Raw genomic sequence first — 26,609 nt, forward strand, 5'->3', positions numbered from 1 at the left:
GTTAGTAGGCATTAAATGGTATCATAGAGTTGCTTTAGTTTGCATTTCTTCCAGTAATAGCAGAGATAAACATTTTTCTATACAGCAGGTATTATATTTCTTCTTAAATGAATTGCCTATTTATGTCCTTTGCTCATGTACCTATTGGGTTCTGATGTTTTTCTTATTAATTTACATTATTTATTTATAAATTATATCTAATAATACATTTTATATTTTGTGTACTTCATATTTTCAAAGTGAAACATTTTCTGACTTGAACTAATTAACATTCCTAAAGCTGTCTTTTAAGTAAATGTTAAAGATTATGCCTTTATTTTACATAAGACTTTTTCTTCCTTAGCATTGTTAACATATGTGTTTTAATTTATAGGGCAAAACATCAGAGGCTCTTGCCAAACTAATTTCACTACAAGCTACAGAAGCAACTATTGTAACTCTCGACTCCGATAATATCGTCTTGAGGTATTTACCTTCATTATTCTTCCTTCTCTTTTTTAACTTCTTAGGAAAAATATCAAATATACACAGAAGTAGAGAGAAAGGTATAATGAACTCACATAATCTATCTCCCAGATTTAACAGTTATTCACATTTTGCCACACTTTACTTCATCTATACAATCTATTTTTCTTTCTGTTGTTGCAGTAGAATTTTAAAGTAAATCCCAGTTATATGGTTTTACTGCAGATATTCCTGTTGTATTTCTAAAAAAGGACATAGTCTTATATAATTATAATACCCATATTGCATCTAACAAAATGAACAATTATTCTTTAATGTGATCTAATACACAGTCCATATTAACATTTCTCCTGTTGTCTCCAAACTGTTTTAAGTTTCTTTGTTTGAAATGGAATTCAGAAAAGGTCCATGTGTCACTGCATTTGACTGATATGTTTGTTTGTTTGTTTTAAGTTTTGAGTTTTGTTTTTTTTTTTGGCTGTGTTGGGTCTTTGTTGCTGCGTGCGGGCTGTCTCTGGTTTCAGTGAGCGGGGGCTACTCTTCGCTGTGGTGCACGGGCTTCTCATGGTGGTGGCTTCTCTTGATGCGGAGCACGGGCTCTAGGTGCACAGGCTTCAGTAGTTGTGGTGCATGGGCTCGGTAGTTGTGGCTCGTGGGCTCTAGAGCGCAGGCTCAGTAGTTGTGGCGCACAGGCTTAGTTGCTCCACAGCATGTGCACTCTTCCTGGACCAGGGATCAAACCCGTGTCCCCTGCATTGTCAGGCAGATTCTTAACCACTGCGCCACCAGGGAAGCCCCTGTTTGTTTGTTTTTTGATTTTTTAATTGAGTTATAGTTGATGTACAAGAGTATATAAGTTACAAGTGTACAGTGTAGTGATTCACAATTTTTAAAGGTTATACTCCATTTATAGTTATCATAAAATATTGGCTATATTCCCCATGTTGTACAATATATCCTTGTCGCTTATTTATTTTATACACAGTAGTTTGTACCTCTTAATCCCCTACCCTATATTGTTCTTCACACTTCCCTTTCCCCACTAGTAACCACTAGTTATTTCTCTACATCTGTGAGTCTGCTTCTTTTTTGTTGTACTCACTAGTTTGTTGTATTTTTTAGATTGCACATATAAGTGACATCATACAGTATTTGTCTTTCTCCTGACATGTTTGTTTTAATGTAGAACATCTCCTCTCTCCAATTCTCCCTCCCTTGTTCCTCCCTGCTCCTCCCTCTCCATGCATTTGACTTGGTAAAGAAACATCTATCAGTTGTCCTTTAGAAAATCCCACAGTCCAAATTTGTCTCTGTTTCCGTCTGGAATCATTTAACTTGTTCTATAACTCCTATATTACCTGTAAACTGGAAGTTAGAGCTAAAGACTTGATTAGATTTCTTTTTTTTTTTGTATTTCTCATTCCTTTCCTCATAAAATTATTTTGGCAGATATACACAATAAATTAGTTGTTTTGTTCAATAAAACCCATTACATTATTTCTAAAGCTTTCATTTATTAGTTCAATGACTATTCAACAAATATTTAGAGTGCTACTTTGTGCTAGGTACTGAGCTATTCCCCAACAGTGAAAAAGACTGACACTGTAGTTCCTAACTTAAATGTTGGTTCTAACTTCCATTGGTAGCAATTATGGGGCCACAAGCTTGATGTCAACTAAAAAGCTTGCATGGAAAGATCAGGGGGAGAAGCATACTGTCATGGTGCTTTTTATTTTAACTCATATCCAGTGAAGAGCAAGTGGATGTGGAACTTGTACAACGTGGAGACATCATTAAAGTGGTTCCAGGAGGCAAATTTCCAGTGGATGGGCGTGTTATTGAAGGGCATTCTATGGTAGATGAGTCCCTCATCACAGGTATGTTCTTTCAGAGGATCATGACATGAAAGTGAAGTGAATCCAAAGTGTTAATTAAAAATAGGCATGAAAGAAGTCCAAAAGATGGTGTATTAGGAGGATGCAGAATTCGCATCTCCTCACAACTAGGGCACCTACCAGGCACCAGTGGGGGACCACGGACACCTAAGGGGATGGGAGGAACCCCCAGCCACCGGGTAGGATGTGGGGCATGGGGGGAGTGAAGGGGGAGGAGAAGTGGAGGCAGGATGGGACTGGCGCCCCTGAGAGGCAGGAATCCCACGCCCGAAGGAGGAAATTAGGGAACCACTGGGAGGACAGATGATCAAAAGGGAGCATGGCCAGGCTTCCCCTGCCCACGTGGGTCCTGGAACCTGCTGAGATCCCGGGCCTGATCCTCTGCCCACCTAGGCCCCCTCCGGCCGTGCAGGTCCTGAGGGAGTGGGAGGGAAGAGGGAGCAAAAGTAAAGTCCGGACCTCTGGGACTGGCACCACTGAGGGGCGGCTGGGGGAGGGGAGGCATTCCTACACCCAGCGGGACCCACCCACAGTTAGGGGTCCATCAGGAACAGGGGAGACCCGGGGGGAGGCGGTGGGGGAGGGGCGAGAAGGAATGGAAGGGAAGGGGGCCAGTGCTTTCCCTGTCCACTTAGGCAGCGGGGTGCCTGTTGGGATCCCAGGCCTAATCCTCTGCCCTTGGAGCCTCCCTCCTGCCACACAGAGCCCAAGCCTCGCCCCACACCCCCACCCAGGGCCCTACCTCTATACTCGGAGACCCCCTCCAATGAGCTGGGCCTAAACCCCACCCACACACCCTCACTCAGGGCCCTACCTCCAAACTCCGGAAATCCACACTCCAGAGGCCCTCATTTCTACGTGCTGCCTCTCCCCTTTGGTGCAAGTCCTAAGCAGAGGCCCCGCCCCACGCTTGAACGTCTCCCTGCCTAGGCCTCACCCCACACTCAAACAGCACTTCCCCACCCGCCTAGGTCCCGTATCACCCTAAATCCCACCCCTGCCTAAGTTTCACCCCCCCTAAACTCCACCCCCATAGCCAAGTCTTTTTTTTTTTGATTAAAAAATGTTTGTGGGGGTCATACATTATAATAAAAGTATAAAAATACATATTTAAAGGTATGTTCTATTTAATTATTAAGAAAATTAAGTTGGTTTAATTTACAGAATTTGGAACTTCTCTTCTAAATGAAAAATACAAATCTCCTTTTCATAATTTCTTGCTACAATTAGTTAATCTGCGAGACCACATTCTGCCTGGTGTGATCCAAGCACATTATTGCCTTTTAATCATCTTGGTGTCTCCTCAGTCCATTACGCTTTTAAAAAAGTATTTCATGATGATATAAGTCGGAGAAACATGGTCACAAGGGCTGGTGGATGTGTGTAGGGCCTTGGAGTCAGAGAGACCTGGGTTTGAACCTCTTTCTCTGCCATTTCAAAGATCAATAAAACTAAAAGCTGGTTCTTTTAGAAGATAAACAAAATTGATAAAGCATTAGCCAGACTCATCAAGAAAAAGAAGGAGAAGACTCAAATCAACAGAATTAGAAATGAAAAAGGAGAAGTAACAACTGATACTGCAGAAATACAGTGGATCATGAGAGATTACCACAAGCAACTCTATGCCAATAAAATGGGCAACCTGGAAGAAATGGACACATTCTTAAAAAAGCAAAACCTTCTGACACTGAACCAGGAAGAAATAGAAAATATAAACAGACCCATCACAAGCACTGAAATTGAAACTATGATTAAAAATCTTCCAACAAACAAAAGCCCAGGGCCAGATGGCTTCACAGGTGAATTCTATCAAGCATTTAGGGAAGAGCTAATACCTATCCTTCTCAAACACTTCCGAAATACAACAGAGGGAGGAAGACTCCCAAACTCATTCTATGAGGCCACTGTCAGCCTGATACCAAAACCAGACAAAGATGTCACAAAAAAAAACTACAGCCCAATATCTCTGATGAACATAGATGCAAAAATCCTCAACAAAATACTAGCAAACAGAATCCAACTGCACATTGAAAGGATCATACGCCATGATCAAGTGGGGTTTATCCCAGGAATGCAAGGATTCTTCAATATACGCAAATCAATCAATGTGATACACCATATTAACAAATTGGAGGAGGAAAACCATATGATCATCTCAATAGATGCAGAAAAAACTTCTGACAAGATTCAACACCCGTGTATGATAAAAACTCTCCAGAAAGTAGGCATAGAGGGAACCTACCTCAACATAATGAAGGCCATATATGACAAACCCACAGCCAACATCATTCTCAGCCATGAAAAACTGAAACCATTACCTCTAAGATAGGAACAAGAAAAGGGTGCCCACTCTCGCCACTGTTATTCAACATAGTTCTGGAAGTTTTAGCCATGGCAATCAGGGAAGAAAAAGAAATAAAAGGAATCCAAATTGGAAAAGAAGAAGTAAAACTGTCACTGTTTGCTGATGACATGATACTCTACATAGAGAACCCTAAAGATGCTACCAGAAAACTACTAGAGCTAATCAATGAATTTGGTAGAGTAGCATGATACAAAATTAATGCACAGAAATCTCTTGCATTCCTATACACGAATGATGAAAAATCTGAAAGAGAAATTAAGGAAACACTCCCATTTACCATTGCAACAAAAATAATAAAATACCAGGAATAAACCTACCTAAGGAGACAAAAGACCTGTATACAGAAAACTATAAGACACTGACGAAAGAAATTAAAGATGATACAAACAGATGGAGAGATATACACTATGTTCTTGGATAGGAAGAATCAACATTGTGAAAATGACTATACTACCCAAAGCAATCTACAGATTCAGTGCAATCCCTATCAAACTACCAATGGAATTTTTCACAGAACTAGAACAAAAAATTGCACAATTTGTATAGAAACGCAAAAGACCCTGAATAGCCAAAACAATCTTGAGAAAGAAAAACGGAGCTGGAGGAATCAGGCTCCCAGACTTCAGACTATGCTACAAAGCTACAGGAATCAAGACAGTATGGTACTGGCACAAAAACAGAAATATAGATCAATGGAACAGGATAGAAAGCCCAGAGATAAACCCACGCACATATGGTCACCTTATCTTTGATAAAGGAGGCAAGAATATACAATGGAGAAAGGACAGCCTCTTCAATAAATGGTGCTGAGAAAACTGGACAGCTACATGTAAAAGAGTGAAATTAGAACATTCCGTAACACCATACACAAAAATAAACTGAAAATGTATTAAAGACCTAAATGTAAGGCCAGACACTATAAAACTCTTAGAGGAAAACATAGGCAGAACACTCTGTCACATAAATCACATCAAGATCCTTTTTGACCCACCTCCTAGAGAAATGGAAATAAAAACAAAAATAAACAAATGGGACCTAATGAAACTTGCTTTTGCACAGCAAAGGAAACCATAAGCAAGTCGAAAAGACAATCCTCAGAATGGAAGAAAATATTTGCAACGATGCAACCGACAAAGAATTAATCTCCAAAATATACAAGCAGCTCAATAACAAAAAAACAAACAACCCGATACAAAAATGGGCAGAAGACCTAAATAGACATTTCTCTAAAGAAGATATACAGATTGCCAACAAACACATGAAAGGATGCTCAACATCCCTAATCATTAGAGAATTGCTGATCAAAACTACAATGAGGTATCACCTCTCACCAGTCAGAATGGCCATCATCAAAAAATCTAGAAACAATAAATGCTGGAGAGGGTGTGGAGAAAAGGGAACCCTCTTGCACTGTTGGTGGGAATGTAAATTGATACAGCCACTATGGAGAACTGTATGGAGGTTCCTTGAAAACCTAAAAATAGAACTACCGTATGACCCAGCAATCCCACTACTGGGCATATACCCTCAGAAAACCGTAATTCAAAAAGTCATGTACCATAATGTTCATTGCAGCACTATTTACAATATCCAGGACATGGAAGCAACCTAAGTGTCCATCGTTGGATGAATGGATAAAGAAGATGTGGCACATATATACAATGGAATATTACTCAGCCATAAAAAGAAACAAAATTGAGTTATTTGTAGTGAGGTGGATGGATCTAGAGTTTGTCATACAGAGTGAAGTAAGTCAGAAAGTGCAAAACAAATACCATATGCTAACACATATATATGGAATCTAAAAAAAAAAAAAGTTCTGATGAACATTAGGTCCTATGAACCTAGGGGCAGGACAGGAAGAAAGACACAGACATAGAGAATGGATTTGAGGACACGGGGAGAGGGAAGAGTAAGCTGGGATGAAGTGAGAGAATAGCATTGACATATATACACTATCAAATGTAAAATAGATAGCTAGTGGGAAGCAGCTGCATGACACAGGGAGATCAACTCAGTGCTTTGCGAACACTTAGAGGGGTGGGATAAGGAAGGTGGGAGGGAGATGCAAGAGGGAGGGAATATGGGGATATACGTATGCTTATAACTGATTCATTTTGTTATACAGCAGAAACTAACACAACACTGTAAAGCAATTATACTCCAATAAAGATGTTAAAAAAAATAGACATGAAAGGTGAAGAGCTTTTTGTAGAAACTATGGACCAAGTAAATAATGAGTGAAGAGAATATGAGTTTTTTTAAGAATGTATTAAATCAATTTCTGCAGATTTTCTTTGTGGTTTTAGTTATGCTACTGAAGGCTCTTTTCACTGAGGATTGTTAATTACTAGAATGTATAACCAGAGGAAGTTGTCACATTCTGCTGTAGAGCCCAATGGACTTTGGCAAATTTTCCTGAGCAAATACTTATTGTCTTCCTGCCCTAAAGACCGGTCTAGTCTGAGCTGGGATAGGACCCCAGGTTTTCCACATCAGGGTCATCTCTAAAGAGAATAAGCCTGGAGTAGTTTTAGAGATCTTAGGTAACTAAGGCCAATCCAGAGCAGAACCAAAATAACACCTTTCCTACCTCAGTCCTTACAATAGTGCCAAAAGAGGCTCAGTTTATGAACTGTGTGGAAATAATTTAGGATTCTGTGTTTCTCAGTAGGGGTGCTATTGCTAGTTTGGATGGGACAGTTCTTAGTTCTGACTGACTATCCTACACATTATGGTACATTTAGTATCCCTGACCCTGACCTACCTAATTGGAGTAGCAGTACCCCATGCTCCACCTGTAGTTATTACAAGCAAGAACTCTCTCCTACATTTATAAATGCTCCTTGGGAACAGGTTGAGAACCAATGATCTAAGACTAGGGTGGAGGTCCAAAAGTACCTGCCAATAAGAGTTAACACATTAGGTTTTTCCAGTTTAAGATATGTATCCCTGGGTTTGGCCCAGAACTGACATAAGGAAAAAGAGAGGGCAACCTTCACCTAGGCATTTGTCCAGATTCTATTTCAGGAAGGAAGAATCTCATTTCTAGATATTGACATTGACAGATAACTGTATATTTCAAGATAGTATTTATTTATGCTCCCTAAATGTATCTTTACTCCTTATATAGGGGAGGCAATGCCTGTGGCTAAGAAGTCTGGCAGCACAGTGATTGCTGGTTCCATTAACCAGAATGGGTCACTCCTTATCCGTGCAACCCATGTTGGAGCAGACACAACCCTTTCTCAAATTGTCAGACTTGTAGAGGAGGCACAAACATCAAAGGTAAATTAACTCCCTAGGAGAAACAAAGTATTTTCATGAAAGCCCACTCAGTATAAATCTTGATCTAGTTTTTATGTGTTCCTTTGATTAATTCTAGCTGTATTAATATGGAGTTTATTAAAATATTTGTGCTCAATACTAAATATGCTCTATATTCATTATCAAAAAAGGAGACTTTGATATACATATCATTATTATTATTTTTTAATTCTAGGCTCCTATCCAGCAGTTTGCAGACAAACTCAGTGGCTACTTTGTTCCTTTTATTGTCATTGTTTCCATTGCTACCCTTTTGGTTTGGATTATAATTGGATTTCTGAATTTTGAAATCGTGGAAACCTACTTTCCTGTGAGTGACTTATAACACCTTTTTTTCATATGTAAAACAGTGTGTGAATCTTTTGCATAAGTAATTAATTGGAAAATAACTAATAATTACTGGTATCTTTAACAGACTGGAGTGAGAGGGTGATAAGAATAACATTTGCATTTCTGTAAATATAAAAGAAAACATAAAAGGTTTTTTTCGTTATGCCTTGTGATTTTCCAAAAGCAAGTACAGGCATACCTCGTTTTATTGCACTTTGCTTTATCGTGCTTTGCAGATATTGTGTTTTTTACAAATTGAAGGTTTGTGGCAACCCTGCGTCGAGCATGTCTATCGACGCCATTTTTCCAACAGCATTATTTTTTAATTAGGGTATGTACATGTTTCTTGAGACATAATGATGTTGCACATTTAGTAGACTACGGTATAGTGTAAACATAACTTTTACATTCATTAGGAAACCAAAGAATTCTTGAGACTCACTTTATTTTGGTGGTCTGGAACTGAACCCACAATATCTCCGAGGTATGCCTATAGTGACCTTTCACATTTTATACTTAGTCTGAGTCCCAGCATGATTTTGCTTTCACAAAGGACAATGGATATATTGAGGAAAATCTTGGGATCTCAGCTCTGCCACATACCATCAGTGTGATCTTAGGTCAACTTAATTTCTCTTTGAGCTTTGGTTTCCTCACCTCTCAAGTGAGATTTTAATAATGCTCATCCAACATAACTTGCAGTTGTAAAAGTTAGATAAGATGATATATATTAGACATACTTTGTAATTTATTAAATGCTTTATAAATATAAGATAATATTAGTGTCTGCTTCTCTCTAGTTCTATGATGTTCTCTAACGTATGGTGTCATAAAGCAGTAAAGTAGACCTGGACTGTACCTCATGTTAGAGATAAAACCTTTAAGTCACTGAATTTCTCTTATCTTCAGTTTTGTCATCTGTAATATAGTGATAATAATACCTAAATTTCAGGATTGGAATTAGTGTAGGTGAAAACATACACTTATGACATATATGAAAGCATAAGCTTAGATGTCTATGAAAATCCCTTCCAACTCTGTCTCCCTCTATATATATAACTCTTAGATGATCACTTAGTTTATTTGAGAACTTAGTAAGAACATAGCACTGTAAAACCGTTATTACTAAGAAAGTCTTACTTTGTTGTGTTTCTTTCTTTTAAAAATGCCATGCTGTACACTGTTTCATGCTGTTTGTCCCTTCAATTAAAGAACAGGTAGAATCATAACATCTATGTATCTATTCCACAATATGGTCATTAGTATAATATTAAAAAGTTTCTTTAAATGATTCATATTGGTTGAGTACTCATTGAACAAGAGGATTTCTGGGAAGTATTTTGGAACGTGTCTCCTTCAGGAATTTTTCTCATGAATTCAGGGAGTCTTAGGAGATTTCTCCTAATACTATCGATCATACTTACCACAGAAGCAAATACGCAATGTCACTAAGAGCTATACTACCAGATATACTCAGTTCACGTTGTTTTGTCCAAAAGAACTTTATTGAAATGTGGTGAAGCAACCTTTGCAAACTGGGTGATTTTTTTCATTGTCTTTAAAGAATAGTGTGAAAGACAGCTTTATGGTGTTAGTATACAGAAGTACAGGATTATTTTTGTTCAGGATCAAATATGTTGAGAATTAGGTCCTATGTTTGCAGCTATTTTTGAAAGTCCCTAATAAAAACACTTATTCTCTCAATATGGGGGGGGGGGAGTTGACTTTTATTATGTTCCTTATATTCACTCCATAGTTTGTAACTCTGGAATCAGCAAGATTGAAATCTTGATTTTAGGACTGTAATTTGTTTACCAGTTATGTCAACAATATCTTATATTCATAAAAGAAAAAAAGTGTTTTCTTACTAATAGCTAAAACATATGTTGGTAACTAAGCAAGATTATGTGTGACTCCAAAATTGTGGTTTTATTTAAGTAGAGTTAAGCTTTGTTCCTTTTGTTTTATTCAGCTCTGAATCAGTAATCAAAATTCATGCATTTCTTCTCAAGGGCTACAACAGAAGTATCTCCCGAACAGAAACAATAATACGCTTTGCTTTCCAAGCCTCAATCACAGTTCTGTGCATTGCATGCCCCTGTTCACTGGGATTGGCCACTCCAACTGCCGTGATGGTGGGTACAGGAGTAGGCGCTCAAAATGGCATACTAATCAAAGGTGGTGAGCCATTGGAGATGGCTCATAAGGTAAGATACTCCCCAGAACTAAGAGTTGTCTCATTCAAACTGACAATAGCACCCATATTGAAAAATAGAGTCTTAAATTATTTCTACATAGTCCGTAAGCTGAGCCTCTTCTGGCACTATCGTGAGGGTTGAGGTAGGAAAGGTGTCAGTTTGGTTCTGCTCTGGATTGGCCTTAGTTATATGAGACCTCTCAAACTACTCCAGACCTACTCTCTTTAGAGTAGACCCTGGTGTGGAAAACCTGGAGTCCTATCCCAGCTCAGATTAGACTGGTCTTTAGGGCAGGAAGACACCATAGATATTTGCTCAGGCAATTTGCCCAAGTCTATCAGGCTTCTAACCTGTTTGTGTGTGACTCCATGTTTGTGCTGTTCGCGATTAGATAGGGCTTGCTGTTCCTCTGCCTTTGCTGCCACCAGCTGACAGTTTGCACCTATGACTTCAGGAATATAATCCTGTCCCTGATCTCTCTCCTATTAGAATTTCCATCACAATCTCAATCAAGGCTATTTGACTTAAACTAAAACCATGTTCCTTCTAGTATGTTCTTATTGTGAGGATATAAACTATAAAGAGATGCATGTAGTAAACACAGAACACAGCTTAGATTTGGAGCCTCATCTAGCCAGTGAATACAGGCTACTAATTTTTATAGTAATTTTAAATTTTGATATGATTTCAAACTTAAATAAAAGTTGCAAGAATAGTATAAAGAACTCCCGTATACCCTTTACTGCAGGTATGAAGCCCCTTTCCTAAGAACAAGGACAATCTCTTACATAACCATAGTACAAAGATCAAAATCAAGAAGTTGATATTGATATAATACTCTTGTTTAATCTGTTGTCCATATTCCAGTTTCCTCAGCTGACTCCATAATCCTTTATAGCTGTTTTTAATTTCGTCCGGAATCATGCTTTGTATTTAGTTGTCATATCTCTTTTCATCTCAGTTCCTCAAGCTATTCATTTCTCAAGGGTCGTTATCCGAGTTTACTGTGAGGTGGCTGTTCTTTAGTTCCAGACTCTTCCTTTTTCCTACCTGGTCTGAGTTTCCCTCGTTGGTTCCCTGAGCTGTCTCTTCGCAGGCCAAGCTTCTCATCTAGACCCAATAAAGTCAAAGCAACCCAGAAGGTCTTATCTGGTGCACACTTCAACTTAATTACTTACTTATAATCATTTGCCTACTGCCCAGATTTCCCCTACAGATCTGTTCATTAGTACTGAAAGCCTTTCTCTTTCCCTAGAAGAACTAGAGACATCTCTTAATTACCTATTAACAGTCAACTCTTAACAAGTAGTTCTAGTTATTTAACATATGTCCACAGTACGTTGAACATTTGCAAGGGAGGGCTATTAGGTGTAACTAAGGATATTTCTTCCCTTTTTCTCCCTTCTTTTTATTCTCCCAAAGACAGTTTATTTAGTCCAATTAAATCAAAGGTCAGCTTATTAAGAAACAAGATAGTAATGTGTTTGTCAAAGTAAACCTTTTTCTCATTTCTGGAAAGCTGATATTAAGAATTATCAAACCATATAGGTGCATTGTATTTTGATTTTCTTACAGGTAAAGGTAGTGGTATTTGATAAAACTGGAACCATTACCCATGGAACCCCAGTAGTGAATCAAGTAAAGGTTCTAGTGGAAAGTAACAGAATGTCACGCAATAAGATCCTGGCCATTGTGGGAACTGCTGAAAGTAACAGTGAACACCCTCTAGGAGCAGCCATAACCAAATACTGCAAGCAGGTACAATTTTTCCCTTGTTTATTCATGATTTACATATATAGTTGGTATTAAGCTAGAGAGACTCGTGTTTTCTCATTTTATTGTGTATGTCTTAATTTCTTCATGCAGGAAAGTATAAAGATGAAAACAAAAATTAACTATAACCCTACCACACAGATAACCCCAGTCAACTGAAAAATTAATATAGAAGTAATACATATTTATGGTAGGAAAATTGAGATAATTCAGCGTTACATAACAAAAAAGGAAAGCCTCATTCCCTGCCCCCTTCCATAATTCCTCTCTCCAAAGTTTAACAAGTATTAACCTGTTAACAGTCTTTTTAAATAACAGCTTTATTGAGGTAAAATTCACATACCATAAAGTTCACCCTTGTAAAGTTACAATTCAATAATTTTTAGTATATTCACAAAAGTGTGCATCTGTTAACCATTTTTAGTTCATATACCAGCATTTATTATTTTTTAAACTTTACATAGAAAGGTGATACAATGACCAATCTTTGGTACCTTTTAAAAAGATTTTATTAAATGATTTTTCCATATCAGGACATATAGATCTGCCTCATTGTTTTTAATGACTATATTGTATTCTATTGTATGATTGGTTTTTTGGCTCTTACAATGTACAGTTAACATCCTTGTCAGCTTTTGCACATTTATCTCTAATATTCAATGCCTATCAATGCAACTGCTAGATCAAAGGATACATGCAGTTAAATTCTGATGAATATTACCAATGCTCAAATGACAAATATTATCAACACCCACACAAAAAGGTGTACCAGTTCATATTTTCACAAGAAGTTGAATGCCCATTTCCCTACATTCTCACCAACATTTTATTTTTTCCAATTCAATAAGTAAAAAAATTTATTCATTGATGGTTTACTTTGCATTTCTTTAATTATGAATAAGGTTGAGCATCTTTTCACATGTGTATTGGCCATTTGAATTTCTTTTTCTATACCCTGTTTGCTTGTATCCTTTGCCTATTTTTTCATAAGATTGTTTACCTTTTTCTCATTGATTTGTATAAGTTCTTTGTAAATTATCTCACAGAGTCTTTCAGTTAGAACATGGCAGTTTCACCATTGGTGTTGCCATTTCTTTATTTGTTCTTTCCTTTTTACCTATTACTGACCTGGCTTCTTTACACCCAAATCAAATAACAGAGAGGATGAAGATATAAAGAGACAGGAAACAGTGATGGTCACCAGAATTCTTTGGCTCACTAAGGACACACAATCATACTAGAGAGACCCTCTGGTAACTGAAGGCCCTGTTCCTTGTTACCCTTTTCCCTGTACCGAATAGAAAATCTGACTTGAAAATAGAATTAAATATGTAACTTGTAGATCTCTACTGGAAAGGACAGAGAATATTGATAAACCTTCCACATTTTCTTTCCCGAAAGTTGGTATAAATCTTATAAAGTGGGATTTAAAATAAGTATTGTGAGGTTCTCTTCTAACTTTGAACATTATACGCAATGCTCTGTTCCTTCGTCCTTATCAAAACCCACTGCCAAATAGGCTATGATAAGTGACAGTTTTATTCTAAACATTCAGAATTAACCAGGCATGTAGATTGTGTCTAAACATTTAGAATTAACCAGCAGTAATCTTTGATCTTGCTAATGAAGACCTTGGATTATTAGAACAGCAGAGGAAATCCTTCTGTTTCTATCTGTTAGGAGCTGGACACTGAAACCTTGGGTACCTGCATAGATTTCCAGGTTGTGCCAGGCTGTGGTATTAGCTGTAAAGTCACCAATATCGAAGGCTTGCTACACAAGGATAACTGGAAGATAGAGGAAAATAATATTAAAAATGCATCCCTGGTTCAAATAGATACAAGTAATGAACAGTCATCAACTTCATCTTCCATGATTATTGATGCCCAGCTCTCAAGTAAGCTAATTTTCTTTGTAGTACCAATTATGGGACAGTTATTAACAGATGTCTAACTTTATAATCTGAACTGTTATATAAGAAACAAGATTGGTGTCATGGTTTCATTTTCGTAAATCAGTTTCACTGTAGGCCTTCTAATTATTTTACTCAGTTACTCAAGAACATTTTTCAGTTGTGCTCCTTGATTACAGTAGAGGGTGATAAAGTCTAGCCTTAGCTGATCTTCCATCTTTTAGTTCAGCTGTCTTTCTTTTATTTCTCACCACAGCTGCTCCAAACCTTTTGTATCCTTCACAAGCTCCTATGGCCTTCCCCCTAGTTCCCTAAGTAAATTGTCCGGCTTATTTTTCACACAGAAATTTAAGGTTCTCAGACATGTGTTCTTTCAGGTTTTTTTGCTCAGAATGTTTCCTTTTTCAGGGAAAGAAGTATCCCTCATCTTGCGTAATGAATCCCCTCATCTTTGCCCTAGATCCCACCCTCTCTTGATTCCTCAGGGACCTCATGCTCTGTTATGTCCCCTTGCTTCTTTTTTTCCCAACGCTCTGTCGTAGCTCCTTCTCCTAAACATATAAACATTTCTTCCATCAAAATCACTGTATTCCCATCTAGATTTTATCCTACCTGTCTTTCTTTTCCTTAATATCCAAGCTTCTAGAAAGAGTAGTCTAGGCTGGCTGAATTCACTTCTTCACTGCACAGTTTGGCTTCTGCCCCATCCACACTAGTGAAACTGTTTTAAGTCCACTGGTGATCTCATTTAGTCCCCTCTCCAGTGGTCACTTTTCAGTCTTCATTGCTGTATGACCTCGCTAAGGCATTTGACAATGTTGACCATTTCTTCTTTCCTAAAATGTTTTTCTCCCTTGATTCCATGACCCTGCTTTCTCTAGATTCTCCTCTCACCTACCTGGCTGTTCTTTCTAATCCTCTTCTGATTCCTCTTTTCTCCTGCTCTCACATGTTGGGTGTCCTCAGAGTTTTGTTCTTTGTCTTTTGCTCATTTTACATACTCTCTCTGTACAGTCTTTTTTTTTAAATTTTATTTATTTTTTGGCTGTGTTGGGTCTTCGTTGCTGCGCACTGGCTTTCTCTAGTTGCGGCAACTGGGGGCTACTCTTTGTTGTGGTACACAGGCTTCTCATTGCGGTGGCTTCTCTTTGCTGTGGAGCATGGGCTCTAGGCATGTGAGCTTCAGTAGTTGTGGCACGTGGGCTCAGTAGTTGTGACTCGCGGGCTCCAGAGCACAGGCTCAGTAGTTGTGGCGCACGGGCTTAGTTGCTCTGCGGCATGTGGGATCTTCCCGGACCAGGGCTCGAACCCGTGTCCCCTGCATTGGCAGGCGGATTCCCATCCACTGCGCCACCAGGGAAGTCCTCTCTGTACAGTCTTGTTCATGCTTATCACTTAATTCTACCACCTGTAGGTTTCCACTGCCCCTCTAAAATCCATATCTGCAGCCAAGGCCAGTTTCCCGAGTTTCCTGTTGGTCTATCCATCTGACCAAAAACATGCTATACATACCTAAGTGTGCCAGGACCCCCCTACCCATCTGTGCTTGAGTAATTTTTCTAACATGCAAACCTGAGTATATCACTTTCTGACTAATACCTTTTATTGCAGTGGTTTATAACCTATTTTTGAATCACGAACCTTTGGAGGAAGGTGGTAAAAGCTATGCCCACCACTCAGAAAATTTCTGTTTTGGACGTTTGTATGTATCCAAAAGCCCCTCCATGGAAATCTGTTAAGGACCCTGGTGGCTTGGACCAGTGAGATAACAGTAGAGGCCGTTAAGAAGTGGTCAAATTCTGGACATATCTTGTTTTTTTTGGCTGCGTGACATGTCTTGTGGGATTTTAGTCCCCAACCGGGAATCGAACCCGTGCTCCCTGCAACAGAAGCTTGGAGTCCTAACCACTGGACCACCAGGGAATTCCCCTGGATGTGAGCTGGCTGACAGATCTCACAGATTAGAAATGGGGAATTAGGCCAAAGTTTGTGGCCTAAGCAATTTAGAAGGATGGAGTTACCATTTAAACAAGATGGAGAAAATCACAGGAGGGGCAGTATTGAGGAAAAGTGATCAAGAGTTCAGTTTTTGACATGTTAAAGTTTGAGTGCCTGTTAGGTATTCAAGTGGAGATGTCGTATAAATGGAACTATCAAGGAGGCAGGTGGCTGCACAAGTCTGGAGTTCCAAGGAAACAAACTGGGTTGGAGATGTAGACTTGGGAGTCATCCACTTATAGATCTGTGCTGGCCAATATGGTAGCCACTAGTTACATGTGACTATTTAAATTTAAATTAATTAAAATTTAATTTAATTTAAAATTCAGCCCTTCAGCCATACTAGTCACATTTCAGTGCTCAATAGCCACATGTTGTTAGTGGCTACTGTATTAAACAGAGCAGATGTACAACATTTCCATCATCACAGAAAGTTCTGTTGGACAGCGCTGATATAGATGGTATTTAAAGCCATGAGACTGGATAAAATCATCAAGGAGTTGGGAATTCCCTGGTGGTCCAGTGGTTAGGGCTTGGCGCTTTCACTGCCATGAGCCTGGTCGGGGAACTAAGATACCACAAGCGGCGAGGTGTGGCCAAAAAAAAAATCATCAAGGAGTAAGAGTAGATAGAGGGGGAATGAGATTAAACCTGAAGAGGTTTAAGGACTGAGCCCTGCAACACTACAAATTAAGAGGTCAGTGAGATGAGGAAGGATCAGCAAAGAAGACAGAAGAAGTGGTGAGTGAGGAGGTAGCTCATAAGAATGTGGTGATCTAGAAGCCAAATGAAGAAAGTATTTCAAGGCGGGAATGATCAACTGTGTTAAAATGCTGCTAATAGGGCAAGTAAGATGAGGACGAAGAATTACCCATTAGATTTATTAAAGATCACTGGTGTACTGTATGAACAATTCTTTGGAGTAACAGAGACAAAAGCTCTATTTGAGTGGGTTCACAAGAGAATGGGAAGGTATGAATTGGAGGGCAGCCGATAGAGACAACACTTTTGAGAAGTTTTGCTATGAACAGAAGCAGAGAAATGGGGTAGTAGCTAGAGAGGTAAATGAGATCAAGAGAGGGTTGTTTCATTTTCTTTTTTAAAGATAGGACTATGTACTGCAGAAATAGAAAATATGATTATGCAGGAGAGAGAGGGGAGAATTGTTGGAGAGACGTTCTAAAATAGGCAAAGGGGGACTTCCCTGGTGGTCCAGTGGTTAAGACTCTGCACTCCCGATGCAGGGGGCCTGGGCTCGATCCCTGGTCAGGGAACTAGATCCCACATGCCGCAACTAAAAGCCCTCATGCCGCAACTAAAGATCCTGCGTGCTGCAACTAAAGATTCTGCGTGCTGCAACGAAGATCCTGTGTGCTGCAACTAAGACCCGGCACAGCCGAATAAATAAATATAAAATAGGCAAAGGAGGGGGATCTAGTATGCAAGTGGAGAAGTTGCCCTTAAATAGGAGTAGGGGCTGTTTATAATAACAGAAGAGAGGCTAGATCAGTATGTACACAGGCACAGGCAGTTGGGTAGATGTGGCAATAAGAGCTTGTGGAAGTTCTCTTCTGATTGCTTTTATTTTCTTCCTGAAGTAGGAAGCAGAGTCATCATCTGGTATGAGAATGGGAGAAGAGAAGGTATAAAGTAGCCATCTAGAAGGAATGGAGAATGAATGGACTAGGGAAATGTAGTAGAATAGCCAGGCATCACTAAGGGCCCACTTAAAGTTAGTGGTCATACATTTAAAATGAGACATCAGTATGGTTGTGTGTTCTTGTCCAACACTGATGGTTGTACTGATGCACAATAAATATTTTTAATTTAATTCAGTTGCTATGGAAGATCATAAGGAAGGGTCACATGGAAAGCGTCACCAAGAAAGTAATGTTTGAACTGGCTCTTAAAGAATATATATGATGCAGTTTGGTATTTGAAGAGGAGGGATGAGGACCTCCAGGTGGCCCTCACTCCTCATGTGCAAAGACCCAGAGGCATGGAAGAGCAGAGTATGTTCCTTGAACATTTGGAAATCACTGTTGTAGGCTGTTTTCTACCAAAAAAACAATGTAGTGACTGTGCAAGATTAGAGAGGAAGACTGTCCCTAAAGGGTTGTTATAAATATTAAACAAGTTCACTAAATGTCATTTCTGTACTTTCTTCAGATGCTCTTAATGCTCAGCAGTACAAAGTTCTTATTGGTAACCGGGAGTGGATGATTAGAAATGGTCTTGTCATTAATAACGATGTAAATGATTCCATGACTGAACATGAGAGAAAAGGTCGGACTGCTGTATTGGTAGCAGTTGATGGTAAGGTTTTCCTTAAGTACACTATGACTCAGTGTCATGATTTCACTTGTTTTCTGTGTATTTTTGAGAGACATCTGAACTATGAGTGTTATTCAAAAGCAGCCTGAATGCAAAGTAAAAATGTCAGCAATACATAATTGTTACTGATTAATTTAAAATTCTCTTGCATTTGCCTGGCTTTGTTATTTTCCTCCGTGGCCTATGGTTTTAAAAAAAGCTAATCAAGGATTTGTTTTAAAACCTAAAAATAACATTATAGCAAAGTAAAAGAATATTTATAATCTCATCATCTAAACACAATGTCAGTTTTAATTGATATTTCTGGATATATATTCATACACATCACACAGAATTACAATATTAGTACATATACTGTTTATAAATGGGTGCATTTTATTGTATGTAAATTTTACCTCAAAGTTGAATAAAAATTTAAAATTCCTTGTACACATACTGTTTTATTTTATCTTATTTTATTTAATAGTAAATATTTCCAATCATATTTTAATGTGGCACCATTTATCATACTTATACACTATGACTAACTTAATCATTCCCCTGTTGGAAATTTAAGCTACTTCTAATATTTTATTATTGTAAGTAACACCACAGTAAACATCTTTGAGGTTTTAGGTATTTCGTTAAATTATTTCTTAGGGTACATTTCTAGCTGTGAGATTAATTAGTCAACATTTATAATCCTTGCTAAGTATGAAGGCAGTATCTTACTATGGCCTTTTTAGGCCCAGGAAGAAGCAGAAAATACCATTTATTTTTGTTTTTAAAATAGCTACTTGTAGTGATTTTTTTCCCAGTATAAAATGCCAGTTTTGTTTCCATCCACCCCTTCACCTTAAAAAGGGTGAAGTATGAGTTTTCAGTTTCATTTGCCTTTAAATTAGCTAAAGTGTTTGGGGCTATTGGCCAATACTTCTCTAAAGAAAGAAAATAAGTATCCAGTAAAGTCTCTTCAGTTTCCTATCATTACCTTCATTAGTTAGCCCTACCTCACTCTGTGAAATTTTCACAACCAAGTATGGAGGCTTGTTGCAGGGTTTGTGGTATAAAGTCTATGTGGTCTTGGAGATATTTTGAGTTAAGCCAAGTCGTGAACAACTTCACTTAACAAAATTCATTTCTTTCTGAAATTTTAAGTCAGAATATTATTCTGCTTTCACCATATTCCAAATTCTATCTTCTGGTGCTCCTATATTAGATGAGCTGTGCGGCTTGATAGCTATCGCTGATACAGTGAAGCCTGAAGCAGAATTGGCAGTCCATATTCTGAAATCTATGGGCTTAGAAGTAGTTCTGATGACTGGAGACAACAGTAAAACAGCTAGATCTATTGCTTCTCAGGTAATGTGTTTACTTAGTTGTTGGGGTGGGAGTATGTGGTAACTTCTCATTCTTCACATACATTTCCTTTCTTGCCTTCAGCTGCTAAAGAAGTCATATTACCTATTATTTTCATTATCCCCGAGTAGCCATATCTGGTTCCTTAAAGAAAAATTGGCATACTATGCAGGAAGGACTTTGGGTTTTGTCTGGAACTGTTATAAGTAAAAAGCTATTTGCTGAGTTCATGGGATGCTTGAGTGACATTGTACACAGTTTCTGTTGATGCTTCCTTTGAAATGTTGCTGATAGTCTCCACCGGTGCTGCCAGCCTAAGCCAGGCTCTCATCCTCTCATGCCTAAAGTACAGCAGTAGCTCCACGCACGTTCCTCTCTAGTCCATCCTGGATACCACTGATAGAACCATCTTCCATAGCATTCTTCTGCTACTCACCCCCACATTTGCCTTCCCTCTAAAACTTTTCTCATATTAATCTTTTCTATTTTGGAATGCCTTCTCCCCTCTTCTATTAAATAATAAAGATAAATACATCCTTGTATAAAAAATACAGAAGGCTATAAAGTAAAACGTTTAAGTCACCATTTTCCCAAGCCTCCCTGTCCAGCCCTACCCCCTTACACTTTTTCATATGCTTATATGTTTATATACAGATGTATAGTTCTGGTATTTTGAACATAAATTGGATCATTTTTGTACAAATTGTTCAGCAGTTTGCTTTCTTTCAGATAACAATATATATGCCTTGGAGCTTTGTGCATGTCTGAACATATAAAGTTATTTCATTCTTTCTACATCATTGCATTGAATTCCATAGTATGGATGCGTCATAATGTACTTAACCATTCCTCTAATAAAAAAAAATAATTTATGTGGTTTTGAAAATTTTGTTTTACAAATAAGGCAGTAATATACATCCTTGGACATACTTCTTTTTATACATGTACAGGTATGTCCAAAATATAGCTAGGGGTGGAATTGCTGAACCAAATGACATGCACACTTTGATAGATGCTGCCAAATACCCTCCAAAAAGACAGTACCAACTTACACACCCACCAACAGTGCATAAGAGAGCTCATTTCCCCATATCCTTACAATCCCTGGATATTATTAGTCTCCTACAATTTGGACATTTGGTAGGTGGAAACTGATGGCTCATCATTGCCGAGTTATATTTCAGGTACTCAGTAATATTTCTTGAAATGAATGGAGTTTATTTTTGCCCACGTAGGTTGGCATTACTAAGGTGTTTGCTGAAGTTCTACCTTCCCACAAGGTTGCTAAGGTGAAGCAACTTCAAGAGGAGGGGAACCGGGTAGCAATGGTAGGAGATGGAATCAATGACTCCCCAGCGCTGGCGATGGCTAATGTTGGAATTGCCATTGGCACAGGCACAGATGTAGCCATTGAAGCAGCCGATGTGGTTTTGATACGGGTAAGTCCTATGGTCTGACCTTTGAGGAGTGTGAGACTGCTCTACATGGTCAGGGTTAGTGTCGTATATTGAACACAATGATTGTGCCCTTCGAATTCCCATGCTCCTAGCCATTGAGACTGGGAGAGTTCAAGATGGCAGTATGAGAAGACTTAGTAATTACTTCCAGACTTTCTCATTTTAGCGAAGCAAATGAGAATGACAAGCTTCTAAAGTGAAGCATTAGATTTGGGAATATACTTATCATACTCTTATCTTCAACAAATACTTGCTGAGGTTATTTTAGTGGGATTTAGTCCCTGTACCAGCATACAACCCTAAAAGTATTTTCAGAACCCTGAGAAAAATCCCTTCCAAGACAGCCTCAAATTTTTAGCAATATCTCAGATTTGTAGTTAATTCACATATTACCGTAAAGTACACATCATCTTCGGTATACACAGTATCAAATACAAGTTACTGGTCAAGTTACAGTCTCTTGCTAATATCACAAATATTTCTGTTCTCAGAATGATCTTCTGGATGTAGTGGCAAGTATTGATTTATCAAGGAAGACAGTCAAGAGGATTCGGATAAATTTTGTCTTTGCTCTAATTTACAATCTGATTGGAATTCCCATAGCTGCTGGTATGTGACAGTTAACTTGTATTGCTTTTTTCATGAAGTCGTTAGAGGCCTACCATATTGGAAGTTTTAGTCTTCTTATTATTAGTTTTGAGCTCAGTGTTGTATGTAGACTGCTGGTATGGTGAGAGGTAATTTTAAAATCAATAATTTAAATTTTCAGCATGTTCATTATGGCCTAGAATGTATAAGCCTTCTGATAGGTTTATTTTATTTTTTTACCTTATTTTTACCTTCAACTTTGTATTTTGAAATTTTCAAACGTACATAAACAAAGAGAAAAATGATACAATAAAACAATATACCCTTCACCAAAATTCACCAGTTAATAATATTTTGCCACATTGCTTCATCTCTTTCTCCATATACTCTCACACACATATGTACTTATTTGCTTACTCATTTAGTTTTTGCTGAAGAGAATAAATTTACCTTTAATCTCACTACCCGAACACAACTACTGTTGGTATTTTAGTATACGTCTTTCTGGTCTTTTTTTACTCTGTATTGGTTTTTGTCTTGTTTCATTGTTGTAATTATAGCATGCAGAGAATTTTCTTAATGTTCTAATAGCCAACAGTTTTTTTAAAGTTTGGGAACCAGATGTGAGAAAGACAGAGAGAGAAATTGAACAAAGGAATACGACCAAGAAAAAGCAGTTTAGAATTATTTAATAAGCATCCGGTCATCCCTATTACTTAGGGACTTGGTAGATGTTAGTATTAGTAATAACATAAGAAAAATAGTTATCACTTTCTTCTTGTTCTGTCTGGTTTGAGAGCCAAAGAAGGACATGAGATAACATGAGAACAATTACAAAGCTGTTTATCAACAGGGACACACAGATGGAGAGGACAAAGAGTAAAAGAACAAAATCCAGAGAGATTAATTCATGGAGCAAGTTATTTTTTAAAAATTATACAAGTAATATATGGTCACTGTATAAAAAGCAGAAAAAATACAGATAAGCACATAAAAAATTACAAGTACAGTAAGTCTATCTCATCCCCATCATATGAACAAATTTTTAAATGTCTGTCAAAACCAAGTACGGATGAGTTTGTAGAATATGAACTCTCATACACTATTGGAGGGTTTGTGATCTGGTACAGCCACTTTGGAGAGCAACTGAGAAATATCTACCTAAAGTTGAAGGTGTGCCTATGTTATAACCTAGCTGTTTCACCTCTAGGTATATACCCTAGGGAAATTCTCAAACACGTGCACAGGGCGGCATGTACAAGAATGTTCACAGCAACACTCTATTAGTGAAAAATTGGCAACGACATAAATCTCTACCAACAGGAGGATAAATTGCTGAATAAATATCAAAGAAGGAAATGATTTGTATATATGTATTAGGAACACAGTGGTAATCTGTTTAGTACTGTTTGGTCTAACTAATCCAAACTTGTTTTCTAGGAGTTTTTATGCCCATTGGTTTGGTTTTGCAGCCCTGGATGGGATCTGCTGCAATGGCTGCTTCATCTGTTTCAGTAGTACTTTCTTCACTCCTCCTTAAACTGTAAGTATGACGGCTCGCTCACGCTTGTCTTTTATATTCCTTTTATCACCCACAGTCAGTCTTGCTAGGTTTTATTCTTGTATTGATCAATGATAAGCCCAAACTGTTCTTAATAATAAATGTTAACTACGTAATTATCACCTTATGTAGTATATACAGAGCAACCACAAGCACTGAGTGGGGTAAAATCCAGTACACTGGCTCTCAGAAGTAGGATTTCTGATCATGTGACCTCACACAACTCCTTTTGACCACCTTTGTACATTTCAAACCAGGCTAATCTCTTCATTTTTGAATGTAACAAGCAGCTAGTTCGCATTTGAGTATTTCAAACTAGTGTACTTTTGCATCTTTTCAGTTACAGGAAACCAACTTATGAGAATTATGAACTACATGCCCGAGGCCAGATGGGACAGAAAAGTCCTTCAGAAATAAGTGTTCATGTTGGAATAGATGATACCTCAAGAAATTCTCCTAAACTGGGTTTGCTGGACCGGATTGTTAATTACAGCAGAGCCTCCATAAACTCACTGCTGTCTGATAAACGATCACTGAACAGTGTTGGTACCAGTGAACCTGACAAGCACTCACTCCTCGTGGGAGACTGCAGGGAAGATGACGACAGTGCATTGTAACAGGCCACAGAGAGTGCTGCTAGATGATGTTGTTCTGCACTGACACAGCATTCATGGTCACCTTAGCTTTTTAAAATATTGCAGGGCTTTATGTTGGTCTCATGCTCTTATGTTAGGGAATCTATTTGAATTGCATTTGTCTAATGGCAAAAATATCTTTTTCAGGGCCTCAGCTCGGAACCTAGCTTTATTGAAAATGAATTTCTAGTATTTTTTGTTTTCACTAGCAACAGATAAGGTAGACCAGGGAGGTTTACAAGTCCTACAACTGAAGATTGCTGAATTGCTGCTAAAGTCATAGATAATTTTTATTTGACCAAAAAAAAAAAGTTCAAGAAAAGATCATTGAAAACTTGAAGATTTGAGCGCATAATCTTGAGGAGATTCTCGAGCCCTCCTCCCTGCCAGATTGGGGAGCAACGGCTTTCAAAGCACTGTATAAAGAATCCTGTTTTAGAAGCAAAATAGTAGAAACTGTTTAAAAATAGACAGGCCTATTTATTACAGGCTTTCTTTCCCCCTTCTTCTCCCTGCATCTTTGTCTTCGCCATCGCTTTCTTAGATGCCCCAATGTGTTTTCTTTTATTATGTTCTTTCAAGTGAGCTAAGTGTAGGTGGTTTCTCATTGACAAAAATAACTGACAACTTTTCCAGTAACTTGTTTGTTTCTTTATCTTGTAGCTCAAAAGACCTTCAGGGCCTATATGGTTCCCTGCTTCCCACCTTTCCATTGTTGTAAAAAATATATCAGATTCCTCCTTCAGTGACTCCCTAGCTCTGTGCAGGCTTTCAGTTCACTCCTGCTGGGTTCAGCTATAAGTTGTTCTTAGTATCATCTATCAGCCTCAGGTCAGAAACTTAAGATTTTGAGCCACTTCTACAATTGATTTTTTCCCAAAGATTGACACTACCATGTTTAACATGTACTGGTCATATAAAATTACCTGGATTCACTAAATTTGTCCTTTTCTGGAGAGAATGCAAGACATTAGCTGATATTTATAATTTAATAGATTTTAATTGTCTTTTATTGTTTTAGATAATCTCTCAAAATGACTTTAAAATAATGCTATTACACAAAGCCGCTTTTACCAAAAAATACAGTAAATTGTAATACAGAAATGAGAATTTCCCTAGGTTATGATACCTTTTAGCTAAATCTATATTTTTCTCTAGTTTAAAACATTTGCACTTGCTAGTTAGTGTGGTTGGCAAATTCACGGACTTCTTCTCATCAACATATAAATTTAGAAATCCCCCTGTGAGTGCCTGGAAGTTAATACACTGGTCAGAGATCTGGTACTTGTATCACTATTTAAATTAACTTGTTAACTGCAAGGTGGATTTCAGATGCAGAATATGTAAGTGAAGAAAACTCATACATAAATTCCTAACATCTATTCCCATTGTCATATGTAAAGCTGCTAGCACAATTCCTAGCACATAGGATTTGTGCTCAGTAAATGTTAGTTCTTATTTCCCCTTGAGGTCAGTGATAAATATCAAAAATTGCTTTTACAGAGCAGAGTCTAAAATCAGGTGGGAGTGGGGGATGGGGTTCTTCCCTCCTTTCCAACTTCCTTTTTCTCTTGTTCTTTCATACACACTCAAAAAAGTTTACAACATAATTCCATGTTGACTTTTCAGATTTGGAAAAGATCTCATTTTTATCTCAGCTATCTTAAAGACAGAACTGAAACTTGATGAAGGTGCTATTAATCTAGAAAAGCAAACCAATTTTAATGAAATATGAATGAGTTTGTAGGTCTAGGCTCTTTTTTAGATCAATGCCTGTGCCATCTTCCATGCTTTCAATTTGAATTTTAATATTTGTTTTTTATTTTAATTCCAATGGCCCGTCATACCACAACTTGTTTCTTCTAGAAGAAATCGCTAATACGACAAAGGTATAATATAGACTTTTGAAAAAGAAGCACCTTTCTCTGTCTCTCTCTCTCCCTCCCTCCCTTCCTCCCCCTCCCCCTTCCCCTCACTTTCACTCTTCTATCTCTCTGAAGCACTTGAACATAGCCAGTTACTACTTTTATTATTCTGTGTGTGTTAGAGTTGTCCACTTGGCCTCACATGCCAAGGTATCCACATGTCATAGGGCAATGAGAAGAGCAGCCTATATAATCTGGGAAAAATCAAGGATGTAATTTCAGCCCTTAGTACAGGAACAGAAAACATGCTGTTTATAAAGAATCCTGCTTTAAATATCTATAGCCATCTTTGAATTCTCTACCACAAGTCTCTTGCAATTCTGAACTCCCATTAGCTTCATAGAGCAGCTGTAGTCACCGGAGAGAGACATATGGAGGGGATCAAAAACATTGCTTTCAGTTAGTAACTAGCTTTAAGTAATTAGTTACTAGTGAGAACAAATTTTATAAATGTGTGCGTATGCATCTGTGTTTATTCATATCATACATATATACATATATTACCCAT

General features: G+C 38.0%; 1 protein-coding gene across 2 annotated transcripts in view; it reads left to right on the forward strand.

The window, feature by feature from the left end:
* ATP7A (ATPase copper transporting alpha) overlaps positions 1-26,229 on the forward strand; it is a 148,884-nt gene extending 122,655 nt beyond the window's left edge. For both annotated transcript variants that reach the window (XM_082447358.1, XM_082447357.1), the window contains 13 exons: positions 374-465; positions 2,215-2,342; positions 7,859-8,013; positions 8,228-8,362; positions 10,395-10,589; positions 12,156-12,338; positions 14,034-14,250; positions 18,433-18,579; positions 19,796-19,938; positions 21,171-21,374; positions 21,884-22,001; positions 23,421-23,523; positions 23,882-26,229. In XM_082447358.1, coding sequence (XP_082303484.1) covers positions 374-465; positions 2,215-2,342; positions 7,859-8,013; positions 8,228-8,362; positions 10,395-10,589; positions 12,156-12,338; positions 14,034-14,250; positions 18,433-18,579; positions 19,796-19,938; positions 21,171-21,374; positions 21,884-22,001; positions 23,421-23,523; positions 23,882-24,158 — 2,097 coding nt within the window. In that variant the 3' untranslated portion in view covers positions 24,159-26,229. The remainder of the gene's footprint in view (positions 1-373; positions 466-2,214; positions 2,343-7,858; positions 8,014-8,227; positions 8,363-10,394; positions 10,590-12,155; positions 12,339-14,033; positions 14,251-18,432; positions 18,580-19,795; positions 19,939-21,170; positions 21,375-21,883; positions 22,002-23,420; positions 23,524-23,881) is intronic.
* The last annotated feature ends 380 nt before the right edge of the window (positions 26,230-26,609 follow it).

The sequence above is a fragment of the Balaenoptera physalus genome (genome assembly GCF_965194825.1).
Source record: "Balaenoptera physalus genome assembly, chromosome: X".
Lineage (NCBI taxonomy): Eukaryota > Metazoa > Chordata > Mammalia > Artiodactyla > Balaenopteridae > Balaenoptera > Balaenoptera physalus.